The sequence below is a fragment of the Erithacus rubecula genome (assembly GCF_903797595.1).
Source record: "Erithacus rubecula genome assembly, chromosome: 28".
NCBI classification, from domain to species: domain Eukaryota; kingdom Metazoa; phylum Chordata; class Aves; order Passeriformes; family Muscicapidae; genus Erithacus; species Erithacus rubecula.
The window spans coordinates 1,630,145-1,650,174 of NC_136680.1; the positions used below are offsets into that span (position 1 = coordinate 1,630,145).

The window sequence follows — 20,030 nt, forward strand, 5'->3', positions numbered from 1 at the left end:
ACCCCCAAACCACGGGGCTGCCACCCGGGGATCCCAAATCCCCAAACCCAAACCCTGTCCCCCACCTCCCTCCCCAAGCCGACAAGCTGGAGCTGCAGCGACAACTACACGAGGCCACCTCATCCAAAAAAACCCTGGAGGGAAACAACCAGCAGAGCCGAGCCGAGCTGGCCAAAGCCACCCAGGAGAGGGACAGGTGCCAGCAGGACCTGAGAGCGCCAGCACCGAGGGTGAGCTGAGCAGGGTGGAGCTGGAGGTGCAGAAACACAAGTGCAGCTCCCTCCAGAGCGACTTGAGCGAGAAATTACCGAGGATTTCGGAGCTGGTGAGGCAATTCCAGTGCAAGGATGCCGAGAACGAGCTGGGGCAGATCCGGGCCCGAGTGGAGAGCCTGTTCCGGCAGCAGCAGGAGCGCGACTCGCAGTTCATCTGGAAGGGGAGCTGCGAGCTGAGCGTGCGGCAGTGCCGGCTGAACTGCTCCCGGGAGCTGCAGGAAATGCACAGGAGGGTGCAGGACATGGAGAGACGCGAGAAGGAGGCGGCAGAGGAGAGGAGGAGGAGGAGGCGGAGAGGGAGAAGGCGGGGAAGGAGTGGAGGAGAAGAGGAAGGCGGCGGTGGCGCAGGCGGAGGCGCTGAGGGAGCAGCTGGTGGCGTGTATGGCCAAGGTGGGGACGAGGGGACACGGGGAATTTGGGATATGGGGACATGGGGACATGGGGAATTGGGGATATGGGGACATTGGGGACATGGGGACTCGGGGAACTGGGGATATGGGGGCACGGGGAATTGGGGATATGGGGACATTGGGGACATGGGGACATGGGGACTCGGGGAACTGGGGATATGGGGACACGGGGATATGGGGAATTTGGGATATGGGGACATGGGGACACGGGGAACTGGGGATATGGGGGCATGGGGAATTGGGGATCTGGGGACATGGGGACATGGGGATATGGGGAATTGGGGATATGGGGACACGGGGAACTGGGGATATGGGGGCACGGGGAATTGGGGATCTGGGGACATGAGGACATGGGGATATGGGGATATGGGGATATGGGGAATTGGGGATATGGACACATGGGGATATGGGTGCACGGGGATATGGGGATATGGGGAATTGGGGATATGGGGAATTGGGACACTGGGGACACTGGGCATTGGAGATATGGAGAACCAGGGAGTTAGGGACATGGGGAATTGGGGAGTTGGGGACATGGACAATTCGTAGGGACATGGGACATTGAACATGGGGCACTGGGGACAGGGACACTTCTGCACTGGGATTTTCCTTCCTGACTCCTGGATTTGGTTGGTGTGGGGTTGGTGCCACCCCTGAGCGCAGTGTCACTGCTGCCACCCTGAGCAGTGTCACGGTGCCACCCTGGCCCGTGTCACCCCTCTCTGGTGCCACCCTGGCCCGTGTCACCCCGCAGGTGCCCCACCTGGCTCTGCAGGGCTCCCGGCTGCCGCTGGGCTCCGGCCGCTCCGGCTCCTTCCCCGCTCCCGGCCCCTACATGGAGCTGCTGGGGAGCCCGGCCACGCTGGGCACGCTGGGTGAGTCCAGCAGGGACTGGGGACACTGGGGACACTGGGGACACTGGGCCACCCTGGCGCCCATCCCATAACAACCCCATCCCATTATCCCATCCCATTATCCCATCCCATCCCATCAATCCCATCCCAAACTCATTGATCCACTCCAATCCCAACCCAAATCCCATAAATCCCATGGATCCCATCCTAATCCAATGGATCCCATCCCAATTCCAACCCCAAAGCCATTGATCCCATCCCATAAATCCCATGGATCCCAATCCAATCCCAACCCCAATTCCAATGGATCCCATCTCATAAATCCCATGGATCCCAACCCCATGGATCACAATCCCAATGGATCCCATCCCATGGTTCCCATGGATCCCGATCCCATGGATCCCATCCCATGGATCCCAATCCCATAAATCCCATGGATCCCAATCCCATGGATCCCAATCCCATGGATCCCATCCCATGGTTCCCATGGATCCTAATCCAATGGATCCCAATCCCATGGATCCCATGGATCCCAATCCCATGGATCCCAATCCCATGGATCCCATCCCATGGATCCCAACCCATGGATCCCATGGATCCCAATCCAATGGATCCCAATCCCATCAATCCCATGGATCCCATGGATCCCATCCCATGGATCCCATCCCATGGATCCCATCCCATGGATCCCATCCCATGGATCCCATGGATCCCAATCCAATGGATCCCAATCCCATCAATCCCATGGATCCCATGGATCCCATCCCATGGATCCCATCCCAATGGATCCCATCCCATGGATCCCAATCCCATCAATCCCATGGATCCCAATCCCATAAATACCATGGATCCCATCCCATGGATCCCAATCCAATAGATCCCAATCCCATGGATCCCATGGATCCCAATCCCATCAATCTCATGGATCCCATGGATCCCAATCCAATGGATCCCAATTCCATGGATCCCATGGATCCCATCCCATGGATCCCAATCCAATGGATCCCAATCCCATCAATCCCATGGATTCCAATCCCATCAATCCCATGGATCCCATCCCACGGATCCCAATCCAATAGATCCCAATCCCATCAATCCCATGGATCCCATGGATCCCAATGCATTCCCATGGATCCCAATGCATTCCCATGGATCCCAATCCCATCAATCCCATGGATCCCAATCCCATCAATCCCATGGATCCCATGGATCCCATCCCATGGATCCCAATCCAATAGATCCCAATCCCATCAATCCCATGGATCCCATGGATCCCATCCCATGGATCCCAATCCAATAGATCCCAATCCCATCAATCCCATGGATCCCATGGATCCCATCCCATGGATCCCAATCCAATGGATCCCCACCAGGAAGGAAGAACCTGGAGGACGTGCAGCGGATGCTGCAGATGGTGGAGCAGTACATGAAGAGCCCCAGGTGAGGAGACACAGGGACACGGGTGACACTGGTGACACTGGAGACAGGTGACACAGGTGACACAGGGACACAGGGACACGGGTGACACAGGGACACAGGGACACAGGGACACAGGGACACAGGTGACACTGGTAACAGCTGACACAGTGACACTGGTGACACTGGTAACAGGTGACACAGGTGACACAGGTGACACGGGTGACCCAGGTGACACAGGTGACAGAGGTAACCCGGGTGACACGGGTGATGGGTGACACAGGTGACAGATGACAGAGGTGACCCAGGTGACAGGTGACCCAGGTGACAGGTGACCCAGGTGACACCGCTGTCACCGCCCCCATCCCACTGACCCCAATCCCCTCCCCCACAGCGGATAACGCCGGAAAATCCCGGAAAAAGCCGGAGCTGCCCAGGAGGTGCTGGCCCAGCACGGATGGCACAGTGTCCCCTGTCCCTGTCCCTGTCCCTGTCCCCTGTCCCTGTCCCCTGTCCCTGTCCCCATCCCTGTCCCTGTCCCCTGTCCCCTGTCCCCTGTCCCTGTCCCCCTGTCCCTGTCCCCTGTCCCTGTCCCTGTCCCTGTCCCCTGTCCCTGTCCCTGTCCCCTGTCCCTGTTCCCATCCCTGTCCCCTGTCCCTGTCCCTGTCCCCTGTCCCTGTCCCCGTGTCCCCAAAGGATGTAACCCCCCTCCCGTGGCTGGAGGGGGACAAAATCCAGCCCCAGATCTGGGGACAACTCGCTGCTGGTGTGTGTGGAAATCCATGGAAAAATCGGGATTTGGGGAGGGGGAATTCCAGCCTGGAGTGGCACAGAGGGGGAGGGGGAATGGCTGGGGACAAGGGACAGGGTGGCCTTGTCCCCTGGTCCTGAATTTGGGGACAATTTGTTGCTCATCTGGATGGAAATCCACGGAAAAATCGGGATTTGGGGAGGGAGAATTCCATCCCAGATCTGCACAGAGGGGTGGGAAATGCTCAAGGACGAGGGACAGGGGTGGCCTTGTCCCCAAAGGACAGGGACAGGGGTGGCCTTGTCCCCCAATCCTGAATTTGGGGACAATTTCCTGCTCATGTGGATGGAAATCCATGGAAAAATCGGGATTTGGGGAGAGGGAATTCCAGCCTGGAGTGGCAGAGGGTTGGATGTCCTTGTCCCCAAAGGATCAGGGATCACTTTGTCCTTGTCCCCTGGAGTGGGGCAGAGATTTATTTCCAGGATTTATTCCCAGAGATTTATTCCAAGAATTTATTCCCGGATTTATCCCCAGAGATTTATTCCAAGAATTTATTCCCAGGATTTATTCCAAGAATTTATTCCCAAGATTTATTCCCAGAGATTTATGCCAAGAATTTATTCCCAGGATTTATTCCAAGAATTTATTCCCAAGATTTATTCCCAGAGATTTATGCCAAGAATTTATTCCCAGGATTTATTCCCCGTTTTTTTTTTTCCCTGGATTTATTCCCAGAGATTTCCCCCCCACAATTTATCCCCAGGGATCTTTTCCTAGGATTTATTCCTGGGATTTATTCCCAAAATTTATTAATTCCCAGAATTTCCTCCCAGGATTTATTCAAAGGATTTATTCCCAGTATTTATCACCAGGGATTTATTCCTAGGATTTCCTCCCAGGATTTATTCAAAAGATTTATTCCTGGGATTTATCACCAGATATTTATTCCTGGGATTTTTTCATTCCCAGAATTTATTCCCAGGATTTCCCCCCGGGATTTATTCCCAGAATATTTTTCCCAGAATTTATTCTCGGGATTTATTCCCAGAATTTATTCCCGGGATTTTTTCATTCCCAGAATTTATCCCCAGGATTTCCCCCCAGAATTCATTCCCAGAATTTATTCCCAGAATATTTTCCCAGGATTTATTCCCGGGATTTTTTCATTCCCAGAATTTATTCCCAGGATTTTTTCATTCCCAGAATTTATTCCCAGGATTTTTTCATTCCCAAAATTTATCCCCAGGATTTTCCCCCGGGATTTATTCCCAGAACAATTTCCCAGAATTTATTCCCGGGATTTTCCAGCCGCTTTTCCTGTGGAAAATCCTTTTCCTGCCGCGCGTTCTCCTCGGCGCCACCGAGTGTCCCCAATGTCCCCAACCCTGCGAGGGTGGCGGTGCCACCGCGCCCCCTCCCCCCTCCCCTTCCTGCCCAAGAGGTGACAAAAAATAGTGACAAAAAAAGTGACAAAAAAAGTGACGAATTGTCTCAGGATTTCCTGGAATTCCTCCTGGATAATCTCGCGGCTCCAGGCGCTTCCCGATTTTTTTCGCGGATTTTTTTTCCTTTTTTTTTTTTTTTTCTGTGCCTTTTTGGGTTTTTTCTGGACTTTTTATTTCCTTTTTTTGGCGTTTCTAATATTTTTTCTTCGCCTTTTTGTTTTTTTTTTTCCTCGACATTTTTGGGGTTTTTTTGGCCCTTTTTTGTTTTTTTTTTTTTTTTTCTTGGACCTTTTGAGGACCTTTTTTTTTGGACCTTTTTTTCTTTGGACCTTTTTGGACTTTTCCAGGTTTTTTTTCCGTGGCCTTTTTGGAGGATTTTTTCTGGAACTTTTTTGGTGTTTTTTTTTCCTGGACGCTTTTGGGGTTTTTTTTCCTATACCTTTTCTGCTGCGTTTTTTTTGTTGTTGTTGTTTTTTTTTGTTTTTTGTGGGGTTTTTTTGTTGTTGTTTGGGTTGGTTTTTTGGGGGGGTTTTGTGGTTTTTTGGTTTTTTTTTTTGTGTGTGTGTGTGTGTGTTTTTGTTTGTTTGCTTTTTGTTTTTATTTTTTTGTTTGTTTTGGCTTTTGGGGGTTTTTTTTGTTTGGGTTTTTTTTCCCCTTTATTTTCCCTGGACATTTTTTCTTTTTTTCCTTCACATACTGATTTTTTTCTAGACCTCTTTTCTATTTTATCCCACATATTTCCACACTTTTCCCCCCCACACCTTAAATTTTTTTTCCCCTGAACTCCTGAACTCCCTCCCCCAAACATTTTGCCATTTTCTCCTCACCCTTTCCACATTTTTTCCCAACAATTCCCCATCATCCCCCCTCATTCCCATCACTTCAATCCCGGCCACAACCCCGCGAGTGTCACTGTCACTTCTGTCACTTCCCCACGCAAAAATCCCGAAAAATGACATCCAGGATGTCATCGGCACCCACGCTCCCGGTGATCCTGCCCAGCTCCCGCCGCGCCACCCGCAGCTGCTCGGCTGCCACCGCCAGGTCGCCGCTGATGTCGCCGGTGTCGCCGATGATGTCGCCGAATCGCGACAGCGCGGTCGCGCACGCCTCCAGGTGGCGGCTGTGCCGCGTCTGGGTCAGGCTGGGGGAGCCCAGCAGGGGATTCCCGCACCTGGGAAAAGGGGAAAGGGTGGGGAAAATGGGATTAGTGGAGCTGGGAATGGTGAAAAGGGGATTCCCGCAACTGGGAAAGGGTGGAAAAATGGGATAAGTGCACCTGGATATGGGAAAAGGGGATTAGTGCACCTGGGAAAGGGGGAAAGGGTGGGGAGTGGGATTAGTGGAGCTGGAAATGGGAAAAAGGGGATTCCCGCACCTGGGAAAGGGGGAAAGGGTGGGGAAAATGGGATTAGTGGAGCTGGAAATGGGAAAAAGGGGATTAGTGCAACTGGAAAAGGGTGGAAAAATGGGATAAGTGCACCTGGAAATGGGAAAAAGGGGATTCCCGCACCTGGGAAAGGGGGAAATGGGATAAGTGCACCTGGAAATGGGGAAAATGGGATTAGTGGAGCTGGAAATGGTGAAAAGGGGATTCCCGCACCTGGGAAAGGGTGGAAAAATGGGATAAGTGGAGCTGGGAAAGGGGGAAAGGGTGGGGAATGGGATTATTGTACCTGGAAAGGGGAAAATGGGATTAGTGGAGCTGGAAATGGGAAAAAGGGGATTCCCGCACCTGGGAAAAGGGGGAAAATGTGGGGAGTGGGATTAGTGGAGCTGGGAAAGGGGGAAGAGGGTGGGGAATGGGATTATTGTACCTGGAAATGGGAAAAAGGGGATTCCCGCACCTGGGAAAAGGGGAAAGGGTGGGGAGTGGGATTAGTGGAGCTGGGAATGGGAAAAAGGGGATTAGTGCAACTGGAAATGGTGAAAAGGGGATTAGTGCACCTGGGAAAGGGGGAAAGGGTGGGGAGTGGGATTAGTGGAGCTGGAAATGGGAAAAAGGGGATTAGTGCACCTGGGAAAGGGTGGAAAAATGGGATTAGTGGAGCTGGTAAAGGGGGAAAGGGTGGGGAATGGGATAAGTGCAACTGGAAATGGGAAAAAGGGGATTCCCGCACCTGGGAAAGGGTGGGGAATGGGATAAGTGCACCTGGAAATGGGGAAAAGGGGATTAGTGCAACTGGGAAAGGGGGAAAGGGTGGGGAATGGGATTATTGTACCTGGAAATGGGGAAAAGGGGATTCCCGCACCTGGGAAAGGGGGAAAGGGTGGGGAAAATGGGATTAGTGGAGCTGGAAATGGGGAAAAGGGGATTAGTGCAACTGGGAAAGGGGGAAAGGGTGGGGAAAATGGGATTAGTGCACCTGGAAATGGGGAAAAGGGGATTCTCGCACCTGGGAAAAGGGGAAAGGGTGGGGGAAATGGGATTAGTGGAGCTGGAAATGGGGAAAAGGGGATTAGTGCAACTGGGAAAGGGGGACAAGGTGGGGAGTGGGATTAGTGGAGCTGGGAAAGGGGGAAAAGGTGGGGAAAATGGGATTAGTGGAGCTGGAAATGGGAAAAAGGGGATTCCCGCACCTGGGAAAGGGTGGAAAAATGGGATTAGTGGAGCTGGGAAAGGGGGAAAGGGTGGGGAATGGGATTAGTGGAGCTGGGAAAAGGGGAAAGGGTGGGGAATGGGATTAGTGGAGCTGGAAATGGGAAAAAGGGGATTAGTGCAGATGGAAATGGGGGAAAGGGTGGGGAATGGGATTATTGTACCTGGAAATGGGAAAAAGGGGATTAGTGCAGCTGGAAATGGGAAAAAGGGGATTAGTGCAGCTGGAAATGGGAAAAAGGGGATTAGTGCACCTGGAAAAGGGAAAAAAGGGTGGGGAGTGAGAGGTCCCACACCTGGAAAGGGGAGCAGGGGTGGGAAAATGGGATAATGGTAAAAAGGATGGGATGGGATGGGATGGGATGGGATGGGATGGGATGGGATGGGATGGGATGGGATGGGATGGGATGGGATGGGAAAAGGGATCAGGGATGGGATGGAAAAAGAGGATCAGCCATGGGAAAGGGGATCAGAGCTGAGAAAGTGGATCCCCCACACCTGGAAAAGGGGATCAGGGACAGGAATGGGAACAAGGACGAGAAAAAGTGCCCAGAGCCCCCCCCCAAAATCCATGAGGAGCATTTGGGACCCCCCCCCCCAGGACTCACAGCTGCGCCAGCTGCTGCCCCAGCAGCTCCAGCAGCGCCTCCAGCCCCTGGCCCGTCTTGCAGGACAGGAGGGTGACAGGGTGGCCCTGGGCACAGGTGGCACTGGGGGACACGCCCTGGCCCCCCAGCAGGTCGGCCTTGTTGAGCACCAGCACGCAGGGGGTGTCGGGGGGGGGCTGCAGGGCGGCCAGAGCGGCCCCCAGGGACCCCGGGGTGGGGGACACCGAGGTGACATCCAGCACTGCCAGCACCAGGTCAGCCTGGCACAGCCTGGGGACAACAGGGCGGTGTCACCTTTGGGTGTGAGATGGGGGATACCCCAAAAACTGCCCCAAACCACCCCAAAAACTGCCCCAAACCACCCCAAAACCATCCCAAAAAACTGCCCCAAACCACCCCAAAAACTGCCCCAAACCACCCCAAAAACTGCCCCAAACCACCCCAAAACCATCCCAAAAAACTGCCCCAAACCACCCCAAAACTGCCCCAAACCACCCCAAAACCATCCCAAAAAACTGCCCCAAACCACCCCAAAAACTGCCCCAAACCACCCCAAAAACTGCCCCAAGCCACCCCAAAAACCACCCCAAAAACTGCCCCAAACCCACCCCCAACTCTCCCAAACCACCCCTAAAACCCCCAACCCAGCCCCTCCCCCCCCCAAAACCCTCCATATCAGCCTGGGGACAATGTGGCAATGTCACCTTCAGGTCTCAGCCGGGGGGACACCCCAAAATTTCCCCAAATCCCCCAAATCCACTCCCAAACCACCCCAAACACCCCCAAACCAACCCTAAAACCCCAAATCCCCCCAAAACCCCCCAGGACCCTCCAGCGCAGCAATGTCACCTTCGGGTCAGAGCTGGGGGGGCACCCCCAAACCACCCCAAACCACCCCAAAAACCCCCCAAACCCCCCCAAGCCCCCCAAATCCGACCTGTCCCGGGCCCGGGTGACCCCCTCCCGCTCCAGGGGGTCGCGGGGGTCCCGCAGCCCCGCGGTGTCGCTGAGCAGCAGCGGGAACCCCCCGATGTCCAGCGGCACCTCCAGCACGTCCCGCGTGGTGCCGGCCACGGGCGACACGATGGCGGCGGGGCGGCGGCCTGGGGACAGCCAGGGGTGACAATTGGGGACAGCGAGGGACTGTCACCGCCCAGGGGTGGCACAGTGTCATGGGGACAGCCCGGCGTGTCACCACACCCATGGGTGACAATGACCTGGGGACAGCGAGGGGTGTCACCGCCCAGGGGTGACAATGGCCTGGGGACAGCCCGGCGTGTCACCACACCCAGGGGTGACAATTGGGCACAGCGAGGGATGTCACCACACCCAGGGGTGACAACTGGGGACAGCGAGGGGTGTCACCGCCCAGGGGTGACAATTGGGGACAGCCCGGGAGTGTCACCACACCCATGGGTGGCACTGACCAGGGGACACCCCGGAGTGTCATCGCCCATGGGTGACAATGACCTGGGGACAGCCCGGGTTGTCACCGCCCATGGGTGACAATTGGGGACAGCCCGGGAGTGTCACCGCCCAGGGGTGACAATTGGGGACAGCACGGGAGTGTCACCGCCCAGGGGTGACAATGGCCTGGGGACACCCCGGAGTGTCACCGCCCATGGGTGGCACAGTGTCATGGGGACAGCGAGGGACTGTCACCGCCCAGGGGTGACAATTGGGGACAGCCGGGAGTGTCACCACACCCATGGGTGACAATGACCTGGGGACAGCCCGCAGTGTCACCACACCCATGGGTGACAATGACCTGGGGACAGCCCGCAGTGTCACCACACCCATGGGTGACAATGGCCTGGGGACAGCCCGCAGTGTCACCACACCCATGGGTGACACTGACCAGGGGACACCCCGGGGGTGTGTCCCAATCTGCCCCACCCATGGGTGCCCTGGGAACGGTTCCCTCTGGAATTTTGGGAATTATCTCAATCCCTCCACACCCAGTCCCCACCCATGGGTGTCACAGTGTCCTCGGGACACGGGAAATGATTCCCTGGGGGATTTTGGGAATTATCCCCTCCCTTCCCCACCCACGGGTGCCCTGGGGATACCGGGAACGCCTCCCTGTGGATTTTGGGAATTATCCCCACCCATGGGTGCCTGGGGACCCTGGGAATGATTCCCTGGGGGATTTTGGGAATTATCCCGTCCCTTCCCCACCCGTGGGTGCCCTGGGGACCCCGGGAACGTCTCCTTGTGGATTTTGGGAACGATCCCCACCCGTGGGTGCCCTGGGAACGGTTCCCTGTGGATTTTGGGAACGATCCCCACCCGTGGGTGCCCTGGGAACGGCTGCCTGTGGATTTTGGGAACGATCCCCACCCGTGGGTGCCCTGGGGACACCGGGAATGATTCCCTGGGGGATTTGGGGAATGATCCCGCCCCCTCCCCACCCGTGGGTGCCCTGGGAACGGTTCCCTGTGGGAATTTTGGGAACGATCCCCACCCGTGGGTGCCCCCTCCCCACTCACACAGCAGGTTCAGCAGGCTGCTCTTGCCCGCGTTGGGGGGCCCGGCGATGACGGCGCGGACCCCCGCCCGCAGCCGCTCCCCGCGCCGCCCGTCCCGCAGGTGCGCGCGGATCTCCCGCTCCAGCGCCCGCACCGCGCCCAGCGCTGCGGGAGGGGCGTCAGCGAGACCCCGCCCCGAACAGGGACACGGTCCCGACCCCGAATACGGACCCTGATCCCAAATACAGACCCAGTCCCGACCCCAAATACAGACCCTGATCCCAAATACAGACCCCGCTCCGGCCCCAAATACAGACCCTGATCCCAAATACAGACCCCGCTCCCGACCCCAAATACAGACCCTGATCCCAAATACAGACCCCGCTCCCGACCCCAAATACAGACCCTGATCCCAAACAGAGACCCGCTCCCGACCCCGAATAGAGACACTGATCCCAAATACAGACCCTGATCCCAAATACAGACCCTGATCCCAAATACAGACCCTGATCCCAAATACAGACCCCGCTCCAGCCCCAAATACAGACCCTGATCCCAAACAGAGACCCGCTCCCGACCCCAAATACAGACCCTGATCCCAAACAGAGACCCGGTCCCGACCCCAAATACAGACCCTGATCCCAAACAGAGACCCGGTCCCGACCCCGAATTGAGACCCTGATCCCAAATACAGACCCCGCTCCCGACCCCGAATAGAGACACTGTCCCGACCCCAAACAGAGACCCTGATCCCAAACAGAGACACTGTCCCGACCCCAAATACAGACCCCGCTCCCGACCCCAAATACAGACCCTGATCCCGACCCCAAATACAGACCCCGCTCATGACCCCAAATACAGACCCCTCTCCGATCCCAAATACAGACCCCGCTCCTGACCCCAAATACAGACCCTGACCCCAAATACAGACCCTGCTCCCGACCCCAAATTTGTGAAAATACCCGGAGAGACCCCCAGTCCCAACCCCAAATATGGGAATAAAACACAGGAGAGGGGACAGAGCTGTGACACAGAGGGGACACAAAGGGGACATGGATGTGACCCAGAGATGACACATTGGTGACACACACTGGTGACACAGGTGACATGCTGGCGACACACAGGTGACACAGGTGACACAGTGACACAGGAAACACACAGGTGACACAGGTGACACAGGTAACACACAGGTGACACACAGGTGACACAATGACACAGGTGACACAATGACACAGGTGTCCCAGGTGACACACAGGTGACACAATGACACAGATGACACACAGGTGACACAGGTGACACAATGACACAGGTGTCCCATGCACCCCAGGTGTCCCAGGTGTCCCAGGGGTGTCCCAGGTGTCCCCAGGTGTCCCAGGTGCCCCAGGTGTCCCAGGTGTCCCAGATGTCCCCAGGTGTCCCAGGTGTCCCCAGATGTCCCCAGGTGTCCCAGGTGTCCCCAGGTGTCCCCAGATGTCCCCAGGTGTCCCCAGCTGTCCCCAGGTGTCCCATGCACCCCAGGTGTCCCAGGTGTCCCCAGATGTCCCCAGGTGTCCCAGGCGTCCCAGGTGTCCCCGGTGTCCCCAGGCGTCCCAGGTGTCCCAGATGTCCCCAGGTGTCCCCAACTATCCCCAGATGTCCCCAGATGTCCCCAGCTGTCCCAGGTGTCCCAGCTGTCCCCAGGTGTCCCAGCTGTCCCCAGGTGTCCCAGGTGTCCCCAGCTGTCCCAGCTGTCCCCAGGTGTCCCAGGTATCCCCAGGTGTCCCAGCTGTCCCAGCTGTCCCCAGGTGTCCCCAGCTGTCCCCAGGTGTCCCCAGCTGTCCCCAGGTGTCCCAGGCTCACCTCGGGGCAGCACCGCCTCCCCCAGCCCGTCGTCCTCGCTGAAGTCGATCAAGGCCTCGATGTGCGCCAGCGCCTGGGAATGGGGACACTGCGCTGGCAGCCCGGCCGGCGGCCACCACGGGGCTTGGTGGCCACCACGGGGCTTGGTGGCCACCACGGGGGCTTTGGCGGCCACCAGTGAGGTTTGGTAGCCACAAGCAGTGTTTGGTAGCCATGAGCAGGTTTTGGTGGCCATGGGAGGGTTTGGTGGCCATGAGCAGGGTTTAGTGGCCACCAGCAGGGTTTGGTAGCCACATGCAGTGTTTGGTAGCCATGAGCAGGTTTTGGTGGCCATGGGAGGGTTTGGTGGCCATGGGCAGGGTTTGGTGGCCACCACAGGGGATTTGGTGACCATGAGCAGGTTTGGTGGCCATGAGCAGGGTTTAGTGGCCACCAGCAGGGTTTGGTAGCCACAAGCAGTGTTTGGTAGCCATGAGCAGGTTTTGGTGGCCACGGGAGGGTTTGGTAGCAATCAGCAAGGTTTGGTGGCCTCAAGCTTTGTTTGGTAGCCACCAGCATGGTTCCGTAACCACCAACAGGGTTCGGTAGCCACCAGCAGAGTTTAGTGGCCACAAGCAGTGTTTGGTAACCATGGGAGGGTTTGGTAGCCACCAGCAGAGTTCAGTAGCCATGCTCAGGCTTTGGTAGTCATGAGCAGGGTTCGGTAGCCATGAGCAGAGTTTAGTGGCCACGAGCAGAGATTGGTAGCCACCAGCATGGTTTGGCAGCCCTTGAGGAGCCGCACCTGAGTCAGGGTTTGGTAGCCACCAGCACGGCTCGGTAGCCACCAGCAGAGTTCAGTAGCCACCAGCACGGCTCGGTAGCCACCAGCACGGCTCAGTAGCCACCAGCAGAGTTCAGTAGCCACCAGCAGGGCTCGGTAGCCACGCTCAGGCTCTGGTAGCCACGCCCAGGCTCTGGTAGCCAAGCTCAGGCTCTGGTAGCCACGCCCAGGCTCTGGTAGCCACGCCCAGGCTCTGGTAGCCAAGCTCAGGCTCTGGTAGCCAAGCCCAGGCTCTGGTAGCCACGCCCAGGCTCTGGTAGCCAAGCTCAGGCTCTGGTAGCCACGCTCAGGCTCTGGTAGCCACGCCCAGGCTCTAGTAGCCAAGCTCAGGCTCTGGTAGCCACGCCCAGGCTCAGGTAGCCACGCCCAGGCTCTGGTAGCCAAGCTCAGGCTCTGGTAGCCACGCCCAGGCTCTGGTAGCCAAGCTCAGGCTCTGGTAGCCACGCTCAGGCTCTGGTAGCCACGCCCAGGCTCTGGTAGCCAAGCCCAGGCTCTAGTAGCCAAGCTCAGGCTCTGGTAGCCACGCTCAGGCTCAGGTAGCCAAGCTCAGGCTCTGGTAGCCACGCTCAGGCTCTGGTAGCCACGCTCAGGCTCTGGTAGCCAAGCTCAGGCTCTAGTAGCCAAGCTCAGGCTCTGGTAGCCAAGCCCAGGCTCTGGTAGCCACGCCCAGGCTCTGGTAGCCAAGCTCAGGCTCTGGTAGCCACGCCCAGGCTCTGGTAGCCAAGCTCAGGCTCTGGTAGCCACGCCCAGGCTCTGGTAGCCACGCCAGGCTCTGGTAGCCACGCTCAGGCTCTGGTAGCCACGCCCAGGCTCTGGTAGCCAAGCTCAGGCTCTGGTAGCCACGCTCAGGCTCTGGTAGCCACGCTCAGGCTCTGGTAGCCAAGCCCAGGCTCTAGTAGCCACGCCCAGGCTCTGGTAGCCAAGCTCAGGCTCTGGTAGCCAAGCTCAGGCTCTGGTAGCCACGCCCAGGCTCTGGTAGCCACGCCCAGGCTCTGGTAGCCACGCCCAGGCTCAGGTAGCCCGCGGGGAGCCGCACCTGGGTGAGGGCGCGGCTCCAGGTGCCGTAGAGCGCGCCCAGCTCGCCGCGCAGCTGCCGCAGCGCCTGGCGCCGCTGCGCCTCCGTCTCCGCCCCGATCAGGTCCCGCAGCCCCTCGGCCGCCGTCAGGTCCAGCTTGCCCCGGCGGAACGCCCGCAGGGAAAACTCGCCCGGCTCGGCCGGACGGAGCCCGGGTAAGCGGCCTGGGGGGTGCGGGGGTGAAGGGGTACCCGGGGATCCCGGGGGAATGGGGGATCCCCGGGGAATGGGGGATCCCGGGGGAACTGGGGAACTAGGAGATCTTGGGGAATGGGGGATCGGGGGGAATGGGGGATCCTGGGGGAATGGGGGATCCGGGGGAATGGGGGATCCCGGGGGAATGGGGGATCCCGGGGGATGGGGAATCCTGGGGGATGGGGGATCCCCGGGGGATGGGGGATCGGGGGGAATGGGGAATGGGGGGAATGGGGGATCCTGGGGAATGGGGGATCCCGGGGGATGGGGGGATCCCGGGGGAATGGGGGATCGGGGGAATGGGGGATCCCGGGGGGGTGGGGGATCCCGGGGGAATGGGGGATCCCCGGGGAATGGGGGATCCCGGGGGATGGGGGGGGGGATGGAGGGAGAGAATTATCGGGGTGGAAATGGGATTGGGGGAAATGGGATGGGGAGGAACTTAAAGAATTCTCGGGATCCCAAATGGGAAGGACACAAAGTGGAAGGAGGAAAAAGGAATATTTTGGGGTGGAAAAAGGGACATTTTGGGGTGTCAAAGGGGCATTTTGGGGTGTCAAGGGACATTTTGGGGCGGGGTCTCACCCAGGGCCCCCAGCACCCCGCTGATGACAGCGGGCCCCCCGTGCACGTGCAGCTCAGCACAATCCTCCCCAGTGAAGCTGTGGGGTCCTGGGGGGCACACAGAGGGGGGATGGGCACCCCAAAATCCCCTCCCCACCCTGGCACCCCAAAACGGCACCTGGGGGGCTCCAGGAGCAGCTCTGACCCCAATCCCAAATGGGGGCAGTGAGCCCCCCCAGCTCATCACCCAGACCCCTCCAAACCCCAAAATTGTGCCCCCAAACCTGGGAACCAGACCCCCATGGGGTCCTGAGCTGCCCCCAAACCCCATTTCCCTCCCCCCCAAACCCCAAATCCATCCCCCCCAAACCCCAATCTGTGCCCCCAAACCCCAAATCCTTCTCCCCCCAGCCCCAAATCCATCCCCCCACCTAGGAACCAGACCCCCGCGGGGTTCTGAGCCCCCCGCCAAACCTCATTTCCCCCCCCCAACCCCCAAATCCCTCCCCCCAAATCCCAAATTCAACCCCCAACCCCCAGGCTGTGCCCCCAAACCCATTTCCCCCCCCAACCCCAAATCCATCCCCCCAAATCCCCTTTGCCCCCCCTCCAACCCCAAATCCATCTCCCCCACCTGGGAACCAGACCACCATGGGGTTCTGAGCCCCCCCAACCCCATTTCCCTCCCCCCCAAACCCCAAATCCATCCCCCCAAACCCCAAATCCGTCCCCCCAAACCCCAATTTCCCACCCCCAAACCCCAAATCCATCCCCCCAAACCTCATTTCCCCCCCAGCCTAAATGCCATCCCCCACCTGGGAACCAGACCCCCATGGGGTTCTGAGCCCCCCCAAACCCCAAATCCATCCCCCCAAACCCCAAATCCATCCCCCCAAACCTCATTTCCCCCTCCCCCAAACCCCAAATCCCATCCCCCACCTGGGAACCAGACCCCCATGGGGTTCTGAGCCCGCCCAAACCCCAAATCCATCCCCCCAAACCCCAAATCCGTCCCCCCAAACCCCATTTCCCCCTCCCCCAAACCCCAAATCCCATCCCCCACCTGGGAACCAGACCACCAGGCCGCGGTCGAGGGTCTCGGCCGTGCGGGGGTCGCGGATGCTGCGCAGGGCCAGGAGCCGCGGGGGGGGCAGCCCGGGGGGCCCGGCCAGGCTCCGCAGCGCCCCCTGGCTGCCGGGGCCGCTGGCGCGGATCACGGCCACGCCGCAGCGGCCCGGAGCCGAGGAGAGCGCGAAGATGGTGTCACCTGCGACACCTGCGACACCTGGGACACCTGCGACACTTGGGACACCTGGGGCACCTGCGACACCTGGGACAGCTGCGACACCTGGGACAGCTGGGGTGCATGGGGCACCTGGGACACTTGGGACATCTGGGGCACCTGGGACAGCTGTGTGACCTCTGTCACCTGGGACATCTGGGACACCTGGGACAGCTGGGACAGCTGGGACACCTGGGACAGCTGTGTGACCTCTGTCACCTGGGACATCTGGGACACCTGGGACAGCTGGGACAGCTGGGACACCTGGGACAGCTGTGTGACCTCTGTCACCTGGGACACCTGGGACAGCTGGGACAGCTGCGACACTTGGGACAGCTGGGGCACCTGGGACACCTGGGGTGCATGGGGCACCTGGGACAGCTGGGGCATCTGTGTGACCTGGGACACCTGGGGCACTTGGGACACCTGGGACACCTGGGGCACCTGGGGCACTTGGGACACCTGGGACATCTGTGTGACCTGCGACACCTGCGACACCTGGGACACCTGGGGTGCATGGGGCACCTGGGTCACCTGGGACACTTGGGACACCTGGGACACCTGGGGCACCTGTGTGACCTGGGACACCTGGGGCACTTGGGACACCTGGGACATCTGTGTGACCTGGGACACCTGCGACACCTGGGACAGCTGGGATGCATGGGACACCTGGGACACTTGGGACATCTGGGGCACCTGGGACAGCTGTGTGACCTCTGTCACCTGGGACACCTGGGGCACCTGGGACATCTGGGACACCTGGGATACCTGGAGTGCATGGGGCACCTGGGTCACCTCTGTCACCTGGGGCAGCTGGGACACCTGTGTGACCTCTGTCACCTGGGACACCTGGGGTGCATGGGACAGCTGGGGCACCTGTGTGACCTGTGTCAACTGGGGCACCTGTGTGACCTCTGACACCTGGAGCACCTGGGACACCTGGGACAGCTCTGACACCTGTGTGACCTGGGCCACCTCTGTCACCTGTGGCACCTGGAGCAGCTGGGACACCTGGGATACTTGTGACACCTGGGGCAGCTCTGACACCTGTGTGACCTCTGACACCTGGGACACCTGGGGAACCTGAGATACCTGGGGCATCTGGGACACCTGTGTGACCTCTGACAGCTGTGTCACCTGGGGTGCCTGGGGCAGCTGGGGAACCTGAGACACCTCTGACACCTGTGTGACCTCTGGCACCTGGGACACCTGTGTGACCTGTGTGTCCTCTGACACCTGTGTGACCTCCATCACCTGGGATACCTGGGGCACCTGGGACACCCGTGTGACCTCTGTCACCTGTGTGACCTGTGTGTCCTCTGACACCTGTGTGACCTCCATCACCTGGGATACCTGGGACACCTGTGTGACCTCTGTCACCTGTGTGACCTGTGTAAACTCTGACACCTGTGTGACCTCTGTGACCTCTGTCACCTGTCCCCACAGGTGGCACCGCACAGCTCAGGGGTCGCGCCCACCTGCGGGAGGGGAAGGGAGGGGAGGGTTGGGGTCGTTCTGGGGACAGACCCTTCCCCAGGTGAGACCCTTCCCCAGGTGAGACCCTTCCCCAGGTACTCCTTCTCCCCATGGACCCCTCCTCCAGGTGAGACGCTTCCTCATGGATCCTTTCCCCAGGTGAGACCCCTCTCCAGGTGAGCCCCTCCCCATGGATCCCTTCTCCAGGTGAGACCCCTCCCCAGGTACCCCCACTCCCAGGTGCCCCCTATCCCCAGGCGAGACCCCTCCTCAGGTGCTCCCCTCCTCAAGTACCCCTCATGCCCAGGTACCCCCATCCCCAGGTGAGACCCCTCCCCAGGTGAGACCCCTGCCTACGCACTCCCGCAGCCCCCGGCTCACGTATCCCCGTCCCCCCCATCCCGCAGCCACCCCCAGGGGTGTCTCCCTGTTCCCCGTGTCCCCCCGTGTCCCCCCGTGTCCCCCGGCCCCGTCACCTGCCCCGCGCCGCCCTCACGATCCCGCTCAGCGCCATCACCGCGCGCCCTCCAAGCCACGCCCACCGCCGCCCGTAATTGGTCAATTCCCACCGAGGGGCGTGGCCACAACGAAATCCCATCTTTGATTGGTTAATCCATAACAATGGCCGCGCCCTTTCCCCGGCATTTCCTCCCATCAACGCATCCTATTGGTCAATACACAGCATGGGGCGGGGCTAAGAGTGTAACGCGGTTTCTGATTGGCTAATTCACAAACATGGCGGCGCCCTGTTGAAGCCGTACAGAGCCGGGGGTCCCCGCGTGTCCCCTCGGGGTCCCTCCGCCCGCGCCCCCCGGGCTCGTCCCGCACCCCGCGGGGTCCCCGGGCTGCAGCTCGCTCCTCTCGCTCCCTTCCAGCGCTGCTCGCCCTGTCCTGCGTCCTGCTCTTCATCCTCATCATGCTCATCATCATCCTCATCCCATCCTGCTCCCATTCTTCTTCTTCAATCCGCTCTTCATCCTCATCCCGTTCTGCTCCCATGGCTGTCCTGCATCCTCATCCTCATCATCATCCTCATTATCCTCATGCTCATCTTCATCCTCATCCTTATCATCATCTTCATTATCCTCATCCTCATCCCATCCTGCTCCCATTCCTCTTCTTTATCCCACATTTCATCCTCATCCCGTTCTGCTCCCATGGCTGTCCTGCATCCTCATCCTCATCATCATCATCCTCATTATCCTCATCTTTATCTTCATCCTCATCCTCATCCCCACCCTGCTCCCATTCCTCGTTATTATCACAGACTGGGATGGACTGGGACAGACTGGGAATCCCTGGCAGGGACAGAGTGGGATACATTGGGACAGACTGGGATACATTGGGACAGACTGGGATACATTGGGATGGACTGGGATAGACTGGGATACATTGGGATGGACTGGGATAGACTGGGATACATTGGGAATCGTTAGCAGGGACACAAATGGGGACAGACTGGGACAGACTGGGATACATTGGGATGGACTGGGATACATTGGGATGGACTGGGATACACTGGGATGCACTGGGATAGACTGGGATACATTTGGAATCGTTAGCAGGGACACAGACTGGGACAGACTGGGATGGCCTGAGAATCCCACAGGTGTAGAACTGGGACAGACTGGGATAGACTGGGACAGACTGGGACAGACTGGGGATCTGTCCCCTGGCAGGGACAGACTGAGATGGACTGGGACAGACTGGGACAGACTGGGATGGATTGGGAATCCCTGGCAGGGACAGACTGGGATGGATTGGGACAGACTGGGATCCCTGGCAGGGACAGGCTGGGACAGACTGGGACAGACTGGGATAGACTGGGACAGACTGGGACAGACTGGGAACCCGTGGCAGGGATCCACAGCCCCCCCAGCCCCCAAACCCCACCGGGACAGAATTTGGGATTTTCCCGGTGGATCCACAATCCTGGGATGCTCAGCC

General features: G+C 58.8%; 2 protein-coding genes and 1 long non-coding RNA gene across 9 annotated transcripts in view; 2 read left to right on the plus strand and 1 right to left on the minus strand.

Moving 5' to 3' along the window:
- The window catches only part of PLVAP (plasmalemma vesicle associated protein), a gene marked incomplete at its 3' end in the record, with an annotated part of 6,114 nt that extends 5,875 nt beyond the window's left edge, over positions 1 to 239 (plus strand). The window contains exon 5 of the mRNA XM_079328401.1: positions 79 to 239. Within this exon, the coding sequence (XP_079184527.1) occupies positions 79 to 239 (161 nt within the window). The remainder of the gene's footprint in view (positions 1 to 78) is intronic.
- Positions 240 to 573: 334 nt separating this feature from the next.
- Positions 574 to 20,030, plus strand: part of LOC306813262 — a 96,658-nt gene continuing 77,201 nt past the window's right edge. Inside the window, exons 1-4 of one of the 2 annotated variants that reach the window (XR_013776959.1) lie at positions 574 to 665; positions 1,440 to 1,560; positions 2,913 to 2,979; positions 3,350 to 3,474. This is a non-coding gene — a long non-coding RNA (uncharacterized lncRNA). Of the gene's footprint in view, positions 666 to 1,439; positions 1,561 to 2,912; positions 2,980 to 3,349; positions 3,475 to 20,030 lie in introns of those variants that run through there. The other variant, XR_013776958.1, reaches the window with a different exon arrangement.
- Positions 6,079 to 18,627, minus strand: GTPBP3 (GTP binding protein 3, mitochondrial; the record flags this gene model as incomplete). 6 transcript variants are annotated; one of them, XM_079328429.1, is made up of 17 exons in its annotated part: positions 18,560 to 18,627; positions 17,970 to 18,085; positions 17,871 to 17,915; positions 17,781 to 17,825; positions 17,655 to 17,672; positions 17,493 to 17,600; positions 17,340 to 17,357; positions 17,160 to 17,231; positions 17,043 to 17,087; positions 16,389 to 16,592; positions 15,347 to 15,433; positions 14,528 to 14,730; positions 12,669 to 12,741; positions 10,851 to 10,994; positions 9,299 to 9,464; positions 8,362 to 8,631; positions 6,079 to 6,328 (listed from the first exon to the last, which is right to left on the minus strand). In XM_079328429.1, exons 1-17 carry the CDS (start codon positions 18,595 to 18,597, stop codon positions 6,079 to 6,081), a joined length of 1,902 nt encoding a protein of 633 aa, XP_079184555.1. In that variant the 5' UTR covers positions 18,598 to 18,627. The 6 variants fall into 6 exon arrangements, with proteins under 6 accessions (XP_079184555.1, XP_079184556.1, XP_079184554.1 ...); XM_079328430.1 differs by lacking the exons at positions 17,340 to 17,357; positions 17,781 to 17,825 and having other exon boundaries at positions 17,160 to 17,213; positions 17,484 to 17,582; positions 17,889 to 17,933; XM_079328428.1 differs by lacking the exon at positions 17,340 to 17,357 and having other exon boundaries at positions 17,160 to 17,213; positions 17,484 to 17,600; positions 17,655 to 17,690; positions 17,781 to 17,807; positions 17,898 to 18,085.